Consider the following 21,551-nt stretch of genomic DNA (forward strand, 5'->3'; position numbering starts at 1 on the left):
ACACTGAGGCAGTGGAAGCTAGGAGAAAATCTAAGCTGTAAATTATACAGAGAAGAGATAGAATTTAGCCATTAGCCAGGTAGAAAACTGTAAGTAAAGTAAATAGGAAGAACTGAAGGATGAGCAGGAGGGACTCTTAGAACTGGGGCTGGGTTACCAGAATAGATGACAGCAGGGTAGGGCTACGGTTCTCAGAACAGTGATGAATGATGTTCCGGTTCTTCTTTTGCCCTGTCTGCTTGGTTACTGAGACTTTTTCCCATCCTCATTACTTCCCATGTAGCTTTAAAATAAATCCCCATTAACCAAGATGACCTGAGCTGCTCCCTGCTTCTTGCCATGTGGAACAGTCTAAGGAATATGGACTGTGAAAAGCAGAAGAAAAATACATGTCCTGAAATCTTAGGAAAGAAAATGCTTCCTTGTGTTGACACTTCCCTTTCACAGGTAGATCAGAATTAAAATGGTTAACTTTGAGTGGTATGGAGGAGATTTATGAGAATTTAAGCTACTTGCTAGAGAATTTGATTTCTTTTGGATGCTTCTCTGATCTTAGATTTAATCAAGATGTTTAGTTCATCGGAGAAAGTGGAGGACTTTTGTTTTTGGTAGTGAAGTGCAATGAATGTTTCACATGGTGTTCCCTCAAGAAAGATCTGAGTCCAACATGCTCAGTTTAGAGGAGAAAAAAAGGCTTATTTAGGTCCTTCCTTTCATTCTTCTCATATGGGTTGAGAGCCAAATGATGGAGAAATATATATAGCTATTTAAGGTGGCCAGAAAGAGAGTTTTCTCCTTTAAGCAGAGAAAGTATTCAGCAGAATACAGAAATTCAAAAATTCCTCTGGTAATGAAATCTCTTAAAGTTGATAAAGATTAACAATATCATTCTCCACCACAGTGTCTGTAAGAACTACATTTTTAGTATAGACCAAGAGTCAGCAAACTACGGCCTTTGAACCAAATCTGGCCCGTAGTCTGGTTTTGAAAATAAAGGTTTTTGGAAACACAGTCACACATGTTAATTTGTATAATGATATATGGCTTTTGAATGACAATGGCAGGGATGAGAAGTTGTGAAAGAGGCCATGTAGCTTGCAAGGCTGAATAGTTTTACTGGCTGACCCTCTAGGTAGAAAGTGTATCAATGGGCAGTTTGGGTGTTTATTTCTTACTCTACAGTTTTTTATCCTATATGCTTAATTTTATAGTCATATTTTTTATGAGACGTTTATCATAAGCACCTCAAACTTGCAGTTATTTTGGGTATAAATTACAATAACATATGAGTAAAGATACCTTTAAAAAAGGTTATCAGTTATAACATCCCTAAAGTTAGATATCATGTCTAGGTTAGTTGAAAGATAACAAACCAAAACAAATAACCATACACAAAATACACATTATTTTGGCACAGGAGAAAACACAGGTCGATTATACCACAGTGTACTTATAAACCATAATGGTGGAGTCAGACTGAGTTTAGAACAGTGATTGGACCTGGATTAGTGTTGAAAGCTCAATGGGTACTTCTTCATCCACAGTGCGGTGACTTTGGCCTGCAATGGTCTCTTTATCCCCGAGTTCTTTTTCACAGCATAGTTCAGATATGCTATGATGGTACCTTTCCTGACCTCCTTTCAGGCTGAGTTAAGGCCATCCTGTCAATTTCTGACCATAAAGACTTTTTTTTCAAGAAATTCATTTTTGTACCCCCACTGCACTACTCGTTAGTGTTCACTGAATTGAAAGTGTTACTATGTGCCTTCTGATTGCTCGAATTAATGTATGCATCTCCTTCTAAGTACACATAACTGATTCCTTAAAGAAGTTTGGGCACCAGAAGAATTTGGCTCAGTAACTGCATGTACATGATGCCAAATGTGAATGATAAATGGGAACTTGCATCCATTTATGTAATAGTTTCTGTTAGTATCCTCATATCTGATATCCCAAGAAGAAATACACAGAGGGAATGATTTTAACTTAATTTTTTAAAAATATAGGTCAGAAAAAGTTTTCTGTAGAGGGTCAGATGCTTAAATATTTTGAGCATTTGGGGATCTAGGGTCTCTTGCAACGTCATGAAAGCAGTGATACATAACACATAAGAGAATGGGTATGGTGGTGGGTGAATTTGTTTAGGAAAACAGGGAGCAGGCCAGATTTGGCCTGTAGGTGATGGTCTCTGGAACCTGGCTTTAAAAACAACATTATAAATCGTGGAAAGTTTTTTTTTTTTTTTTTTGTTAATTCACATCATCTCTATTTAAGAATAGTATACATAGGATTTCCCATTCTCCTCACGTATAGACTGAGTAGAAGCTGTGATTTACCAACCTTTAGTAATTTCTGACATGGAGGAGAAAAAACAAGGGGTGAAGTTCGGCAAGTGATGAAAAGCTTATATGGCCTTCAAAGAATATTGAAACCTAAATAACCTCCTCACCATCCCACAAAACCAATCCTGTTTTAGACTACTTGAGAGTCAGTGTTTCTGTGAGAAACATGTTTGGTAAACAAGAATAACTTGATTAACTTACTACTCAAGGCAGATACAGGAAAACTCCTGGCCTCTCTAAACCATGACTTTGCATATGGACCATTGGAATTCTAATTTAGGACAAAGTAAAAAAGCATGGAGAGTCCTATAGTCAGATGCTTCTCTGCCCACCTGTATTGCATTTCTAAGCCTATTTTCTTTTCTGAACATGGCATTGCCACCGGCTAGCATTGTCATGAGGAGTAAATGACATGAAATGTCCAGCACAGCACTGAAAATCCTGTAAGTGCTCCACAATTGAGCCACATCTCTCTCTGTGCATATCCATTCCTTCAACAGGTACTTCAGGAGGTCACACCACATTCCAGGCACTGTGCTAGGCCCATAACGCATATGTGAAACTAGACGTCCAGAAGAAAGGACAACTTTTATAGCAGCTGCACCTGGTTCCTGGCTCTGTTGTTTACAACCTTTAGAAAACATCTCTGCGTCTCAGTGTTCTCTCATATGAAGAGGGTTTAATAATACTACTTTTTCTCTATCTGTAATAGAATTTTTTTTGTTTGTTTCTTTTTTAAAAATTTTTTATTGGAGTATAGTTGCTTTACAATGTTGTGTTAGTTTCTACTGTACAGCAAAGTGAATCAGCTATACGTATACATACACCCCCTCTTTTTGGGATTTCCTTCCCATTTAGGTCACCACAGAGCATTGAGTAGCGTTCCCTGTGCTATACGGTAGGTTCTCATTAGTTATCTATTTCATACACAGCATCAGTAGTGTATATATGTCAATCCCAGTCTCCCAATTCATCCCGCCCCCACTTCTCTCTTGGTATCCATACGTTTGTTGTCTACATCTGTGTCTCTATTTCTGCTTTGTAAATAAGATCATCTATAGCAATTTTTTCAGATTCCACATATATGCGTTAACATACGATATTGATTTTTCTCTTTATGACTTACTTCACTCTGTATGATAGTCTCCAGGTCCATCCATGTCTCTACAAATGACCCAATTTCGTTCCTTTTTATGGCTGAGTAATATTCCATTGTATATATGTACCACGTCTTCTTTATCCGTTCCTCTGTTGATGGACATTTAGGTTGTTTCCATGTCCTGGCTATTGTAAATAGTGCTGCAGTGAACATTGGGGTGCCTGTGTCTTTTGAATTATGGTTTTCTTTGGGTATATGCCCAGTAGTGGGATTGCTGGGTCACATGGTAGTTCTATTTTTAGTTTTTTTAAGGAACCTCCATACTGTTCTCCATAGTGGCTGTATCAATTTACATTCCCACCAACAGTGCAAGAAGGTTCCCTTTTTTCCACACCCTCTCCAACATTTATTGTTTGTAGATTTTGTGAGGAATAAAATGGACCATATATATAGAAGGTCTTATACTACTGTAAAATCATTTACAGATGCAATGAATCCCTATTATTCTGCAACAGGGTTTCTCAACCTTAGCACTCTTGACATCTGGGGGCAGATAATGTCTTCTCATGGGGGGGCTGTCCTGGGCATTGTAGGATGTTTAGCTGCATCCTAGCCTCTATCCAGATGAACCTCTCCCCTTAGTTGTAAACAACCAAACATGCCCTCAGACATTGTAAATATCTCCTGAGGGATGAAACCACCCCTGCCTCCCAATGAGAGGCCCTCTAACATATCAGACATCATGATTTTTAACTAAAATATCCATAGCCATCATGTTCTTAGGTGTGGTATTAAAATGTCCAAGGAAGTGGATGTTTTGGCTATGAAAATTATCACCACAGTGTCAGAAACATGTACACAGGGCAATGAAATAGGGCAAGGCTCTTTTATCAGTTATAGCTGGGGCTCAAAGCTGGTAACAAAGGTATGAAGTGCCATGCATTCTAAAGAGAGACATCAAACCATTTATATATAAGTCTACCTGGCAAAACTTAGCCTATAACCCAAGAGAAATGTACAGAAAGGGAGTGTTGGTTTGTTTAGGGAGAGATTAGTAGGAAGATATTTCTTTTGAGACGGTTGTAGAAAAAGCTGTGCATTCCTACCCCTCTACCCAGGGGAAAGCAAAGGGGCTACTTCTTATCCCTTGCCTAACGAAGTGAAGAGGCTTCAGAAAGAAACACATGGTATATGTTCTCTGTAATTTAGGGGATGCAGGTTCTTTTAACTGACAAATGCCTGAGAAACTGCCAAAGGGGAGAGAGACCCGGACAGTGTATTGTGGCAGAGTGAGGAGAGGCTAAGTGGGGACACACTGCACTTCCATGGAACATAGAGCAAAGGTGCATGTTTGCTGAGGGCAAATGTGAAAACCATGTAGGGAGCTATCCATGAGCAACCTTATGGTTGCTCTGTCATCATAAGGTTGTGACCTTATGATGCTATATCCACAAAGAGCATCTAGAGGAGAGAGAGAACCTCTACCAGAAGAGTCTGGCCATGGACCACCAGATTCCAGGAACTGAGGAGACCTTCCGGCAGCTTGCACCAAGGAATGACAACCAAAAGTTTGGGCACTTCTTTGGACACTGCGCCCTCCCCGCCACCACCAAAAACCACGAAAAAACAAAGCAATACAAAAAACCGCTCTATGAAATGTCAACGTCTGGTCATTTACCATTCCTAGAGTATACCAAAGTCAAATTACAAATGTACCAGCAATCAGGACTTTTTCTGTCCCTTTCCTCTCCTCCCAATCCCAGTTTACTACAACTCTGGAGGAACTAGTTTGGGAAAGGAGAAATTGAATAGCAGAGTGGAGAAAAGGTGGAGAACTGACTATGCGTTCCCTTTCACACTATAGCATTTCTCCGCTGAGGCAGGCCTGAGCGTCTGGAAATGAGAAACTTTAGATTGGTTGAAAGTCTAAAGTTTATGATAATAAACCAGGTTGAAAAAATTTTAAGTACAAAAATGAACCTATTGGGGCTTCCCTGGTGGCGCAGTGGTTGAGAATCTGCCTGCTAAAGCAGGGGGCACGGTTCGAGCCCTGGTCTGGGAAGATCCCACATGCCACGGAGCAACTAGGCCCATGAGCCACAGCTACTGAGCCTGCGCGTCTGGAGCCTGTGCTCCGCGACAAGAGAGGCCGTGATGAAGAGTGGCCCCCACTTGCCGCAACTAGAGAAAGCCCTCGCACAGAAACGAAGACCCAACACAGCCAAAAATAAATATAAAAATAAATAAATAAATAAAAGATTACTATTAAAAAAAAAAAATGAACCTACTTGTTGATACTTAATAATAATGACTACAAAAGCTATACCATGTGCCTAAGCTTTCATCTAGATGCAGGGAAGAACAAAGGAAGGATTTAAAGAACAGTGATAGGGAAATTATTTTCTACCTGTGCTCTGCTGAGTCTAACTCATGAATAGTTCTAGAGGTAACAAATAAAATAATTTCTAGTTCATCAACTAATAACAAAAATGCTACTGACCCACCTTCAATAGACATTGAACGTCTGTTTCTTATATTTGGAAGCAAATTGTGTTGAGTTAGTCACACTCTCTTACTTTAGTAGAAATACAAGAAGTTTCCAATACCTCTTTTAAATAATGCATCATCAGGAGTCTCTCATACCACGTATTTTTATATACTCAATAGTGATCAAATAAATCTTCTTTTTTGTTTTTCAATATTCCTCTTAGCCAGCTAAATCTTTTTCCTTCAAAGTAACTCAGTTGGATAGAAAATTACCTCCCACGTAATGACAAGTTCAGACCGACTTCCTCCACCTCCATTGATGTTTGTTGGTGCCACGACAGGGACTAAAGCAACCAAGAGAAACATAGGATGGCAATTACTAAAGTAGCTCTTCATTGGGAAGAATTTTGTTTTTGGATTTCACCTTTCAAAATCTCACGCAGACACATTATGAGAGAGTCTTGCATTTTTAATGAACATAAATTATGTTTACACATATCCAAATTTCTAAGAGAGGGGACACAGTTGTGTTTGATACAAGAGCACCCTGGCTCCAAAATTAATTAAAAATCGACTAACATCGTGTATTTGACATTATTATGCATCATCTACTAATTGGCAAAATGATGTTCCATTCAGATGGTAACCGCAACATTGCTGATTTAGTGCCTAATTATACAGTTGTGCTGTAAACAAGTTACTTAGGCAGTCTATTAATTAATTTTTTTCAATAAACTAAAATAATTTTTCTTTTTGTTAGCCATCAGGATATTTTAACATTTAAAAATGAATCCTGCTTTGATCTTCATAATTTATTTAAAAGATTGCCTTGAACCTATGCCCTGTCGTCTAAGCCTTCCAATGCCTTTGGCCAAAAGCAGCGTGAATTGGAATAGCTTCTACAGTTGCAGGGTTTCTAGTACTTGACAACTTACAGTAACATATTTTAGGACAATTGACTAGTTTAGATACATAAGGAAATTATTTTAAATTATACTTTAATTAACTCTTTGCAAAAGTTTCCAATGTTCTGGGTAGTAAAGTTCCCTCTTTTCTTCAGTTTTCAAATGAACCATACTCATCCTAAAGCCATATTGAGAAGAACTGTCTTTGATGATACCAGCAAACAAACAAACAAACAAAACCTCACAACCTCTCACTGCAGTATGATTTGGAGCCTCAGGGAAATCACTATGAATACCAAGTCTCATTATGCTACTGAAATGAGAGCGCCAATGGTTAACAGAAGGTGACATAAAAACTACTGTAAAAACTTTAGAATTAGCATCAACCCTGCCCAAAACTATCATAATATAAATCAGCTGTAAACAAACAATCTGAAATTGAAGCTAATATCCAGAGGCATGGACCAAACTTGCAGATTCTTATCCAGTTGGTCTGTGGTAGGGCCTGGGAATTTCTATATTTAGACATTTCCTTATGTCAGTCTTTATCTCATTTAGGTTAAGGTCCACTGTTATGGTGAATGCTCGTGCCTAAGTCTGGATGTCTGGGTTCAAATCCTGACTTTGTCCAAAACAATCAGCTAACATCCTGGTCTTCCTTTTCTTCCTCTATCAAAGGAAGGACCCTCCTCTCAGCTCTAAACTTTTAGAATGATTTAAGATATCACTACCAAATATGCTGTTTTCCAGCCCTAATCCTATAATAAAATGATTAGCATTACCTTTAGTTTCAAAAAAATGATTTATTGACATCTGACAGTTGCGCACACTTTGTTGAAATAGTTTGTGCTTGTTAAACTAAGCCTCAGCATCAGTGATCCTTCATAGGTGACTGGATAAGAATGTGAACTTTGTTGGCTACATGCATTGCGCAGATCAAGTATCACCTTGGATGTGAAAGTTTAAGAGTGGAACAAAGGATCCATTGAAAAGAGCTTAAGAAGGTGTGATTTCTGAGGCAGGTTCCACTTGTATTCTGCTGTTCAGTGAACCAGTTGATGCTCAATTAGCACTTCTGTTAAATGAGTTTAAAATTTACCTCATTTGCCTGTGGAAAAATTTATAGTATCACTCAATGAAGCTGCAGCTAGGTCAGAGTTGAGAAATAGATGGAAATATGTGGCTGGCGGCACCATCAGAGTCTCAGTTAATTCTTGGCTACAACATTTAATGAAACAAGCAGTAACTCATTTGCATTTACAAATCTACAGATTCTCTATTGGATTTTGGCTAGAAAATAAATGAGATGAGAGGACAGCTTTTGAAAAATTCTAATTTTTGACATGCCTGCTTAACTATAATCATCTCTTTTTGAATTCACTTTTTGGGAGAAAATATACCTTGCTCTGTGCACATACAAATGGAAAATAAGAGCCACTGGTTTACTGCCTCTGATTTTGGACCAAAAATACTACACTTCTCACTTATTTTCTTTAGGAACTAGACTTTAAAAGGTCTTCCACATCTTTAGAAGACATTGATTTCTTACCTGATGCTTTGGTTCTTAACACTTCTGATGGTTTACTTGGTTCTCCAATCCCAATGCTATTCCCGGCAACAACACGAAACTCATATTCCACCCAAGGACTCAAACCAACCACTGTTGCATTGTATGTCTTACCATTGAGAATTTCTGGAACTGAAAAGAAGGGGATGCTTCAGGCCCCTAAATTGGCACTAGTTAAAAACAATCAGTTATTCAATTAAACAAACACACCATCTGTTTTAGAAAATTATTCAAAAATGCTTGTGTCACTTACCTGTAGAAACAGCCTGCCAACCCACAGAAAATGGTGTCCGAGCCTGAATACTAAATATTTGAATGGGACTGTTATTATCTGAGCCTGGTCTCCAGCTTAGTTGAGAAGTAGTACTGGAAATATGTTCCACTCTTACATCTTCTGGGGGACCTGGGGGACCTTGAAAAATATGTTTTATGATGACTATATTGGAAATTATTAAATTCATGGATTTGGGACAGGGATAGTCCATCTGTTATGCTTAGAAAATAAAATATTGAACATAATGTATTTTAGCACATTATTTGAGATAAAGCCCTATTAATTCAACTTACATGGTGAGAGATTAATTTAGAAATGCTTCCCTTGAAGATTAGAAAATGCCAGTCATGGGATGGTTGAATATCATCCGATAGGGAGTTAACCTCAAAAATTGAGAACCATTCTCGTCCATTCTCTCTTGAAAGCTAACTCAAATAAATACATCTGATACGGAGACCTTCAGGAACATGTGACTTTGACCCTGCTCTGACAAGAATGGTTTATTATGAATAGAAAACATGTCTAAATTTTAGGGACCGACACTGCTTGCTAAGTCTGACCATTCCTTATAAAGAGACAAAACCCACTCATTTCAATATCCATATCTATACCTGTACCCTGGAGTCTTAGAGTTTAGAAAATAAAAAATCTGTACTATTTATCTCACTTTTTTATCATAATGTGGTTACTCAAAGATCTACCATGTATCAATACATATTAACATTTTTGATTGTGAATAAACTGTGTGCTCCTTCATTTTCACCATTTATGCTTACCCCTCACAATGATATCAGCTTCAGCAGATAAACTTTCCAGAGTTGTTTTTACTGTGCATAGATATTTTCCTGAATGATTTAACTGAATATTCCTTATCATCAAATCCCCAACAGATTCCTGCAGATAGATAGGGAAAAAGGGATAAAAACATAATCATACACAGCAGGTCCCTTTTTTTTTTTTTTTTCAGCTGGATAAATACTAAATATGAGGCAGTTCTGAAATTAGGAGATATACTAGTATCATTATAGTTTCTCATATTTGATCCCTTTTATTATCCCCTTTATTATAATTGCATCCAGAACACAAGCATTTCTATGCAAGACATAAAACAAAATAAAACAAAACAAAAACAGTTGCAACTTCATAAACAGACAGTGACTATCCATGCAAATCAATATGGGGAGAATAATTATGAAAGATGTTGATTCATGTAAAAGACTTGATTCATTTTATTAAGCACTTAAAAATTTCAGCAACTTACTCCTCCAATCCTCTCAAAATGAGCCACTCCTCTTTTTAAGTCTATGACATCTCCATTGAAAGACCATACAAATACAACTTCAATGGAGGGGTCATGGGACACCTGGCAGGGTAGGACTATACTCTCGCCAACTGTAACATCCATTTTGGAAGGTGGCACGGTAATAACAGTCCTCTCTGTTGAGAAAAAATATTATTATTATAAAAGCTTATCAAATGCTAGCATATGGCTATAAAACATATTATTTTGAATGATTTTGCCATTGTTTGAAATTGTATAAATACAACATGAAGCTCTACTATACTCAGTATGAAAAATTATATTCCCACTTTTCAAATATTTCTGCATTAATCAATGTAGCCTATTACTTGTAAGAAAATTCAAGATATACATTCATTTATACTTAATATAAAAATGAGTAGTTCATAGAAAACTGTGGACATCAAAAGACAGCATTCCCTACATAGAGAATGCACCACACCATTTTTATTATTATTTTATTCTGAAATTCCAGCCACAATATTACAATCCACACAATGGTTACAGCTCTAAATATTCTATGTTAATTTCATATACTATGAGACAAATTGCGTCCCTAAGATCATAACTACATTAGTTTATATTATATCGAGATTTATAATCATAACCTTATATTTGCAAATGTGAATACAACATATTTATTCTATTTCTGACATAGCTGTGATAAAAAATTTCTATTTTAGATAAAGGTGCAACACGAATAGGAAGGAGGTAACTTTTTTCTTTTTCATCGAGATTTCACAATTTTAGAATTACACATCTATCATAAAAAAATTTCTCTCTAGAAATATGAGTCACAATATCAGCCCTTGCTCTACAAGTCATATCATGTCATTGACCCATTTCAAAGGATAATTCCAAACAGTGTTCCAGCTGGACTTGTGAGTCCTATATTTCTGTGGTTAAAAGAGACTCATAGTGATATCATTTTTGACTACATTTTTTATAACAAAATACATAGTTTTGATTTTAGAGGACTAAGAATTGACTAAGATGGCAACTCAGTAAATTGACCAAAATGGCAACTCAGTAACCACACACACAAAAAAAAACCCTGGACATATATTTGGATTTAGATATGCACTATCTTACCAAAATAAAGTATGTTTTAAGGGGTTTACATTTAAGAATTAGGGATTTTGGCAAATTATAGTGAAAGCAAGTATCATACATAAAGAAGTTTCAAAACAAAATGAAATGAGGACCCTGGAAAATCTCTTTCTCTAAAGATCACTCATAAGATAAAGTTTTACCCTCTAGGAGATAAGCTAAAAGCTTTACTTTCCTTCTGGCTTCTTTGTGCTGCTCAAGAAATCAAAGTAGCATTGAGGTTGAATTTATATGTTCATATGGATGAGTGTGCCACTGTATTTTATCAATAGAATGTTTAAGTATTATTCCAACATTTCAATAATTGTGATTGTTTCCTTAATAAACAAAAAGTAGGAAGTAATAATCTTGGGCTTTAAGGTACATATTGATAAAAGAGTCATGGAAAAATAAAAGCACATATTTTGTTTCTGAATATAATGAAGAAAATCTACCTCAGTCTACATCAGATGGTGTCTGTGTCTTCATATTTTCATATTTTAAAGATACTCTTTACCTTATTATATTAGACACATATACTTTTTATTCTAATTATTTCTGGGGAAAAGTTTAAAGAATGATTTTGTGGACTAAGTCCATTCTTAATTCCAAACCTTCTTCAGACGTCTCCCACAAAGAAAGGATAAATACTAACCAGGGTTTCAATAACGCATTTTAAGACTAGAGACTATTTTCCTTCTTGTAGTATCTTTGAAAAAAATATATCGCTAATATCTTATTTACACTTATGGGAAGATGAGTTGGCTAACTGGTTGTGCTGGTAGAGCAAAATTGCTCTGATTTAAAGTTTTGGATCATGCAGTTAAAATAATTTTCAAACATTAAAAATGAAAACCTCTCCTTCCATTTATGGCACCACAAAGTGGCAAAATTAGACAAATCATTCCCTATATACAGTTTGTTAGTAGTATAGTAATATTGACTAAAACTTCATGAATAAGAAACATTTGTATTATAATTCATTATAATGTTTACATGTTCTCACTAGTTAATTCATTTATTAACTAATATTTATTGAGCACCTACCAAATTCCAGCTGTCTGCTAAGTATTGGAAATACAATGGAAGGAGAAGGAAAAAAAAAAGCACCAAATAAAAATGATGTGGTGCTTGCCTTCACAGATATTTAAGAATAAAACGAGAGGCTGACATTAATCAAATCATACTCAGAAATACATAGTTACAACTGTTATAAGTGCCATGTATTAGAAGTAAATGATTCTATTAAAATAGTGAATCCTGAGGGATCAGTTTATTGGGAAAGGATTGCTTTAGCTGAAAGCAAAAGGCAAATAGGAGTTAGCTAAGTAAACATAATAGTCAGGGAGAAGTAACTTTATTCACTATGCAGGCAAGAGCATTTACAAAGAATCTGTGCAAAGAAGAATGGTTTGTTGAGGCAAGGCAGCCATTTTGCTGGAAAGAAGTGTTGGAGAGTAAAACAGGAGTGAAGGTGGAGAGTATGAAGCTTGGTGATGGTCATAGTCCGAATGTAAGCTTTAGATGTTTTTAGGGCCAGCTACATAAATAATTTTTGGGTCGCAGTATGAAATAAAAATGTGGGGTGTTTTTCTTTGAAATTACTTTGCTTTAAAAATAATATATTACCTACAAAATGTAACAGGGTAATAATGATACATGAGTAACAACATAAACATACAAATTGCAAAAGTATATTTTTGATTCAATTTTATATATACATTAAATAATAATACTTTATTAAATTTATTTCTTGATTGATCATAAGATTTTTCTCACTTTTCTATAAATTTATTAGGTCATCAGAATTTGTTTTAGCAATTTTATTTTTAAGTGATTGACATCGGTTGCTCATGGCAAATGTAAAATCGCAAATGCTTTTCGATAATTCTTTATGTTTGCAAAGATCTTTCTGTTGATGCAATTGTTATGGAACCATTGAGAGTATTTTATAGGTTGTGAGAACATTGGAATAAATATCTGATAAATTATTTTGAAATGTGAATCTTAGATCATCTAGAGCTGATGATTCTCAAGGAACAATCTTTTCCAAAAAGATTTATCTCTTCATACAAATCCCTTCTGTTTAAGTCTGCATTGAATTTTAGATGTAAATTTAAACAATGGAACTGTTACATTCTTCGGACACATCCTGTAACTTGTGGAGGTTTCACGGGAAACTGAAAGTGGCTTAAAGGTTTGTGTATAATCCAGAACGCCTGTTTATGCATTCTACTGCTGTATCTTTAATTGTAAGGAAACACTCATTAATAATTGGTTTACCCGGAGATTTGTATAGAAATAGTATTTTTCCCATTGAGTAGAGTAGTCTCTAAATTTCTATTTCTAAGCCTCTGGAAATGAGCTTTCTAGTGTTGCAGACATTTTCAAAATCATGTATGCCAAACTCTTTTAAGAATTCACATAACTCTATGATACGCCTTATTGCAATATATGTAGGCTTTTATTTCGTAATACTTTACTGACAAAATTTACTGCCTGGGCACTGACAGTTCCTTTTCTGGTGCTCAGGCTGAAGAGTTAATATTTGTACAGATGTCACCCGGACATTGTCTGGGCACAGATGAGCAAGCTGACTTCTCACAGTGGATCCTGACGCTGACTGCTTTCTGAGTTCCTTGTTCCCCTGAAGCCCTTGCTGTCATCCCCTGAAGTTTCTACAGCTGCTACCATCATCACCTCCACCAATTTGGTCCCGGGTCCTGATTTGCTCCCCTTCCTCTGGGCCTCAGCACTCCTGACCGCCATCAGGCATGTGGGTATACACAGTCCCACCTGCCTGCTTGGTGCATGGACCTGAGCCCGTTTGTGCACAAGCTACGGCTGCTGAACCATAAACACTTGTACGTGCTTCCACCTAGGCTGTCTCCTCTGCTCATGGTCATGCTCCATTGTCCCACTAGCTTTCACTTACAAAGCACAAGTTCAGAGACAAAGCGATCAAGAATTTTGAGATGGCGACAGTGGAGCATTAGACCAAACATGAGGCATATCTCAGCACGGGATCCTGTGTGACTGGGTTACAAACGGATGAAACCAGCCCTGGATGCCATGTTAAAAAATTGCCAAAAAAAAAGGGAAGCCTTGGAAGTATGAAGCAGAGGGAAAAAAGGCATAAAGACATAGCAGTATTTGTAGGGTAAAAAAAAAAAAAAAAAAAAAGGATTATATTTAAAAGAAGAGTCTTCTATGTGGGCAGACTTGTTATTCAAAAACAGGGAATGCATGGTTATCTGAACATAGTCCCCTTGTGAGTACCCTCCTGTGAGGGTGAGGGGGTACATGGACAAGAACGCTTATAACTACTGTATCCTCTCCTCACACCACATGCAGACCTGTCCTGATCCTGTGTAGGTGGCTGTCCAACACCCACAAGGCCACTGATTGCTACCCTGAAGCGTTCCCTTCTGCAACCGCGCAGAGCTCTAACTCAGAACTAGAAGTGAATACCCCACAGAGACAAAATCACAGTTGCAGAGAATGGGAGAGTGGTTCTTGAGCAGGAGAAACATACACAATTTTTGATGCTATTTTAGGGAAAGAACAAGGAGGAGCTTTAGTTCATTAACAAGTTCTGATTCCTGTGCATATACTTTAACTTCTTAAGAAACTAACACCAGAGAAATTTTTTAAAAAGCCACTCGAATCACTCTCAAGGAGTGGAGGGATGTATATACACACATCTAGTGTACTACTTTCCTGGGAGCGCATACATGCCAGTGGAGTAGGTGCAGTAACATGAGGCTCATTATTAACACCGAAATACTTCTTGGTATTTATGGATAAGTGAGATAATTAGGGCCTGAATTATAACAAATTAAAAAGGAGGAACGTCGACTCTGCTAGACTCTATCATTTGTAAAACTTTGAAATTCTTTAAGGCTCTTTCTCTGAAACAAAATAGAGCGATAGTTATTCCTTTTCATTTCCTATAATTATATTTTTGTTGCCTATTCCTTAAGTATTGATATTTATAGAAATTCTACTCTAGTAGTTTAAAAATTTAGCATGAATTTCCTGGAGAATGTGTTCAAAATGTGCATTTCTCTGCTTCCACCAGAAATACTGATCTGGCAGGTCTGCAGAGAGAACCTAGAAATGGATTTTTTTGACAGGTTGCGTCTTCAGTTGATTTTAATGTGGTCAGTCCAGGCCCATGCTTTGAGAAATAATTGCTTTAGGTTTTGAAATTTGAACCTGAAATTTCTATTTAAGGAAAATCCAAGCTATGTGAAATATATTGCCAGAAATCCACCAATGCTTTGGATCCAGGAAAAAGTCATATCCAGTAAAATGTTATTGATTAGTGATGCTCCAAAAATAAATAAAGGTGCATTTCCCAGGTTATTCAACTTTAATTAATTCTGTATACTTACTATGTTTGCTTTTAGAGTTTCATAGTACCTTTTAGCATATTAAAAGCTTTGAAAATTCCTGTATTAAAGAAGTTTCCTTAATTCTAGTTTTCCTGCACTTACTAGATATGGAACATTTTTAATTCATGTAATACCTCTTAATACGTTTTGGGATATAAAGAATTCTAAGAAACAATGTTTGGAAATATGACTTTCATGGTTGAAGAGGGTTAGCGTACACAAATATATACACACATGTGTGTGTATTTATTTAACATGCATAATACATATATAAATATATATTTAAGAGATAATCACATACATTTGAACTCCGAAAAACTTAAGAGTAGTCGTTAATTTTTTTAAGATAGGAAAACTGGTTTATTGTTATGTTAAAAAGATCCCCTTGTCATTTAAAAATACATTCTGAAATATTTATAGAATAAATTATGATGTTTATGATTTGCCTCTAGATATTTGAGGTGGATGTTGGGGAAGTAGGTGAGGGTATAGGTGAAACAAAGTTGGATATGAGTTGATGATTATCAACCCTGATTGATGAGTACATGGGTATTCCTGGTACTGTTTTCTCTACTTTTCTGTGTGTTTCTAATTTTCAATAATAATAAAAGAAAGACATAAAGGAAATGATGGGGGTAGTGAATATTTATATAGAGAATAGGGAGACATCTTTTCCATTCGGCTTCTAGTGTGAAGAGGACCGACCACTTTTTGAAGGTTATTCTAAGTATGAATGACATGCGTTAATGGAGAGTTCATAAAATTACAGAATTTTAATGTTTACTCTTTTCAGTCTGTTTCAGTGAGAATCAGATCGTACGAAAACAGCTTGATCTAACAATCCTATCCTTAAGAAGTACAAGGAAAGGCTTAATAAAATATATAATGCTTTTGATGAATAGCCTTACTCAAATTCACATTGTCAAAATAGACAGTGATATTTCCAGAACCCATCTTTAGTAAAGAGCACCTCAGGAGACATGAAAACTAATAACAAAATTTCTCTCAGAACTGTTAAGCATGATTTCTTTAAACATAAGTGTGGCTTGTTCCCTGTATCAATGGCCAAACACTCTATTACATATCATGATCCCCAGCTACATTTTTACAAGCCAGGGATGGCAATCCATCATGTAATTGGTCTTTCCTGAGCATCCAGAAAATATTACTTTTGGTAACTTTTTGTTTGTTTCTTTTGTACTTTTAACTCAGTTGAAATCTCCATCTGTGAGTGATAATCTTTCAGGGTCATTGTTCAGAATAATAACTGCTCAGGTGGTTCTGAATTACCAATTCCTCTCAAAAGATTGACGAATGTTAAGAAAAATCATCAAATCTCCCTCTGTGCAACATGTGATTCTGCCTTCATTTGTCTATGACATTATTGGAAATGTTATTAAGATACTGATATAAAGGAAATTAGTGTATAAATAACACTTAAAACAGGTGATGAAAGTCTCTGATATTTTCTCTCATTAGTTAACTTGTGAAGACTAGAAATAAAAACTTCTAAAATTTGGTCCTCTTCCTAATTCCCCAGAATCTCAAATTAGCCTCGTATCAACGTATTAACTCTTCCCATTGCTCTTAATTTCTTCTTCAATCTGTGACCACATTGCTTCTAGTTATAGGAGTTTCATTATCATTTCTTTTAGTGCAGATTTGAGTGATAGGTTCTCCGAGGTTTTGTTTGGTGAAAGCATCTCTATTTTGTCCTCATTTGAGAGGATATTTTGCTGGGAATAGAATTTTATTGGTATTGTCTTTCAGACCATTAAAAATGTCATTCCACTGTCTTCTTGATTCCCTTAATTCTGTTGTTATGTCAACTGTCATTGTCATTGTTATTCTTTTGAAGATAATGTGGTTTTTTTTAATTGGGATGATTTTTCTTTCCTTTGTTTTCGCTACTATGTGCTTATTTAAACTTTCCTTTGTGTTTATCCTAATTAAGGCTCATATGATTTCCTGAATAGATGGCTGATGTCATTTTCAGTTTTTTTTTAACTCTCTGGAAAATCTTTCTTCAAACTGGTCATCCCTCATCCCTCCTCAGCCCCTTTGGGAACCACAATTTCATGTATGTTAGAGCTATTCACCATCAACAATATATTCTTTGTGTTCTTTTTTGTCTTTCCTATTGCATTTCTTCTCCATATTGGATATCTTATATTCACATATCTTCCTCTTTACTAATCTTCTTCTCTACCATATCTAATCTGCTGTTAAGTCAGTCTATTTTGTTCTTAATTTTAGCCTTTGTATTTTTCACTTCTAGAACTTCCAACTGATGTTTAATACATGCCATTTCTCTTCTGAAATTCTCCATCTTGTCACCTTTAAAAAAACATACTAATCACAATTATTTTAAAACCCTTGTGTGATAGCTTCTATATTTCTATCAGCCGTGACTTGTTGCTGTTATCTGATATTTCCCTGGGTTTTGGTCATTTGGTCCTGGCTCCAGCTGTTCTTGGTAACATTTTATGAAATGTCAGGTGCTGTGGCTCAAAATGTAAATATTTTCATTTTGTTGTATTTTTCCCAAGAAGACTGACTTTTAAGCAGGCAATTGAAAAAGAGCAGAATCTAGTCAGGAATTGATACAAATTGAGTCTAAAGTCAGTGATTTTAAGTCCTGGTCAATTTTGCTCTGCTTTTATTACTAGGGCATAGTCCCTTAGGTGTCTTGATTCAAGATTGAATTGTTTAGCTGGCCTCATTCTATTTGGTTGATTATGAGCCCCAGTTTTTTCTTTCTGGCACTGTGAGACCACCAAAATTTCTGCTTGAGATTTTTATTTTTAAAATATTTTTACATTATTGTGATTGATATTGGTATGATGTTTGTGTGATAAATCTACTTCAACTAGTCAGGACAGAAGTTTCGCCAATATTATTAACTTTTTGTAATAGCTTATGTGTAGGGTTGGAAATATTTAGGCCATTTATCAGTAGCTTTTTAGATAATAGCTTGAACAGTATGATAGTTAATGTCATTTGGAAAAAGAAGTGAGCACTACTTTGGACAGATGTAGAAACCCTTAACATAAAAATATACTAATTGTTTATTCAATATTTTATTCAAAACCATTTAATTAGTATTGAACCCTTACTTTCTTCCAGGTGTACATCAGTGTGAATACTGAGCAAATAAAACAACACTGAACTGAGGAGCCTTTAGAGGATTTCCATAACAAAGGCAAAAAACTCATCTACAATTTAATAGGAACATTCAAGCTTCTAGAAGGGAGACAAAGATGGAATTGAGACCCATACTTCTGAGGCTATGGGTGAGTCTCTTAATTTCAATATTGTTATCATTTTGGGCCAGATTATATTTTGTCGCATGTATGTGTAAGTGGATTCAGAGTGCGGTGGGGAAGCTGTTCTGTGCATTATAGGATATTTAGCAGCATCTTTGGCCTCTACCTACTAGATGTTAGTAGATCCTTCAGTTGTGACAACCAGGAATATCCCTACACATTGCCCTATGTCCCCTAGGAGGCAAAATAAACTTAGTTGGGTATCTCTGTGCTAGAGACACACTTTGGGAAAGTGACAGTATTGGTTTAAACTAATGTTTGGTCATTGAAGTTGTGGGACCTGGTTAGATTCTTTACATATCTTGATGCTGAGGCCATTTGTTGGACAATGGGATATGGGGTTTGAAAGAAGGAAAAGAGTGAAAATGACTGCAAGGATTCGGCTTGAGCAAGTGTCGGTGTAGGCTGTCATTAATATAGTGGGGATTTACTGTGGCAGGAGCAAGTTCTGGGAGTGAGAATTAGGAGGTTAGTGTTAGGATATAGTAAATTGGAAGTTAAGATAAATTGGCAGTTGGATTTGGGATTAAGATAGATAACTAAGCTGGGTTATCATTTTGGGAATTAGCTTGTAGATTTTGTTTAAAATGATGAGACTGGACGAGTTACCAAGTGAGTGGTAATAGCTATGGCAGAGAATAAATTCGAGGAAAGTTCCCTGTGATATTCCAAATTTAGGAAATTGGTAAGATTCAGAAGAACTAGAAAAGGAAATTGAAAAGGAGTGACTCAAGATGTTAAAGGAAAACCTGAAAATTACTATGTCCTGGTAGCCAAGTGAGAAATGTGTATCAAGAACTGTGTGATCAGTAGTCTGATAGGTTAAGTAAGATGACTGAGAACTGACCGCTGGATAAAACAGTGTGGAGGCTACTAGTCACCTTGTTAAGAACAGTTTTGATGAAATGGTAGGAAAAAAGCCTGGTTGCATGGATTCAAAACAGAATTGACCAGAAAGATTGAAAAAAGCAAGCTCGTATAGACAACGTTTTAAAAGAGTTTTGATATAAAGGAGAAGAGTCAAATATGGCAGTAGCCGGAGGGGAAGTAAGGTCAGAAGATGACAGCTTTTTAATGATGAGAGTAACAATATGCAAGTATGGTGGTGGGAGTGATGCCTTAGAGGGGATAATAGAGATGAAAAAGACAAGGGAGGGAGAGGGAGGGGGTAAGGAGGGAGAGAGAGAGAGAGAGAGAGGGAATGTCCCTGAATGTGAGAGGGAATCATATCTAGTGTACAAGTGGAAGATTTGAGTCCATGACCCATAATCTCCCAAATTGTGCTTTCTAGATTACTTGACAAATTTTGTTTAAGCAAAAAATAGCTAAAGCTTGACTTCTTCTAAATATTAGCAGAGAAAAATAGTATCACAATAAAAAATAGGATGTACAACATCCTGGCGATGATAATTGATTACATAGTATTTACTTCAAGTTCTTTATAAACATCTAATAAGTGATGCCAAAAGAAATTTTTTTTCTAAGACATTAATCCACCAAAACAGAGACGAAAAGGGGAGACAAAATTTGAGGAACTGGAGTGAAGTTGAATGACTTCTAACTGGCTTACTGTAAAGGTCAGTCATAGGCTGGCAGTGGGAAGGCTGAGGAGAAAACTTATTTAGCATGTCTTTATGAATTAATTCATTTTGGAATTTATGAATAGGATGCTATTTGGTCTCAAGAATGTTTTCCCATCTCAGAAGAAAACCAGCAAATTACTTTCCTGAGAGGATATGCAACAGAGGGTCTCAACTGCTGGTCACCAAGTACAGTTAAGGGTGGGGGGCTCCTACTGAAAATAGGGGAATTAAGGAAACATGTACAGGGTGAGGGCTGAGATCCATGTGTTGTAAGCTTATGCAGTTCTGAGGGTGCTGTCTGCTGGGCCTTTGCTCTCCAGGCAGGAAACCTGGATGGGAGGTGAGGGACAGCTTTCCTAGGGATCTGATGAGCCTACAAGAGAAGATCCAAATATAGTGACCTTAGAGTTTTCCAAGGAAATATCTTGGCCAGATCATCTAAATGTGAAGTCCAATCATTCAAAAATCCCCACACTTGATCAGAGCTTTCTGTAAGATTTTTAGTGACCCACTTTTAAATATGAGCAGGCAACAGATGCACAGAGTATCTTTGTACACCTTTTAATAAAGGATAGGGATTAAAACAAAGAAAAGAGAAGAAAGTAGTTTGGGACAACAGATACCATGCATAAAAAATAAACTAGAAAAGAGAAAAACTACAAGCAATATTTTCAGAGGAAGGGGGAGAAAATGAGCAAGGCCAGAAAATAAAAGGACACTTAGAAATTTTTTCAAAATAGCAAAAACAAAAATACAATAGAAAGTCTGGAAGATAAAGTTGAGAAAATCACCTAGAAGATAGAGCAACAAAGCTATAAAATGGATATGAGGAGAGAGAAACAAAAGTATATATATGTGTGTGTGTGTGTGTGTGTGTGTGTGTGTGTGTGTGTGTGTGTGTGTATATAACATGAGCATGTATATAAATTATATGTATCTAAATATATATATAATTATATAAAATACAATATTATATACAAAGATAGGTAAATAGTTACATACATACATACATACACACACGCATAAACTCGAATACCAGTTTAGGAAATCTATTAAATAATAGGGATTTCAGAAAAAGAAATGGAGTAAATTATTAAATTATTTGGGAAGATATTCCAGGACCAAGAACTACGAGTTTCCAGGATGACAAAGTACGCCAAATGCCCTGTGAAAAGGTTGAAA

At 36.1% G+C, this 21,551-nt stretch overlaps 1 protein-coding gene across 1 annotated transcript in view; it reads right to left on the reverse strand.

Moving 5' to 3' along the window:
• The window catches only part of CNTN6 (contactin 6), a 675,643-nt gene that overhangs the window by 20,484 nt on the left and 633,608 nt on the right, over nucleotides 1-21,551 (reverse strand). Inside the window, 5 exon segments of the mRNA XM_082345413.1 lie at nucleotides 6,202-6,272; nucleotides 8,383-8,532; nucleotides 8,654-8,812; nucleotides 9,451-9,568; nucleotides 9,936-10,111. Coding sequence (XP_082201539.1) covers nucleotides 6,202-6,272; nucleotides 8,383-8,532; nucleotides 8,654-8,812; nucleotides 9,451-9,568; nucleotides 9,936-10,111 — 674 coding nt within the window.

The sequence above is a fragment of the Balaenoptera borealis genome (genome assembly GCF_965194805.1).
Source record: "Balaenoptera borealis genome assembly, chromosome: 12".
Lineage (NCBI taxonomy): Eukaryota > Metazoa > Chordata > Mammalia > Artiodactyla > Balaenopteridae > Balaenoptera > Balaenoptera borealis.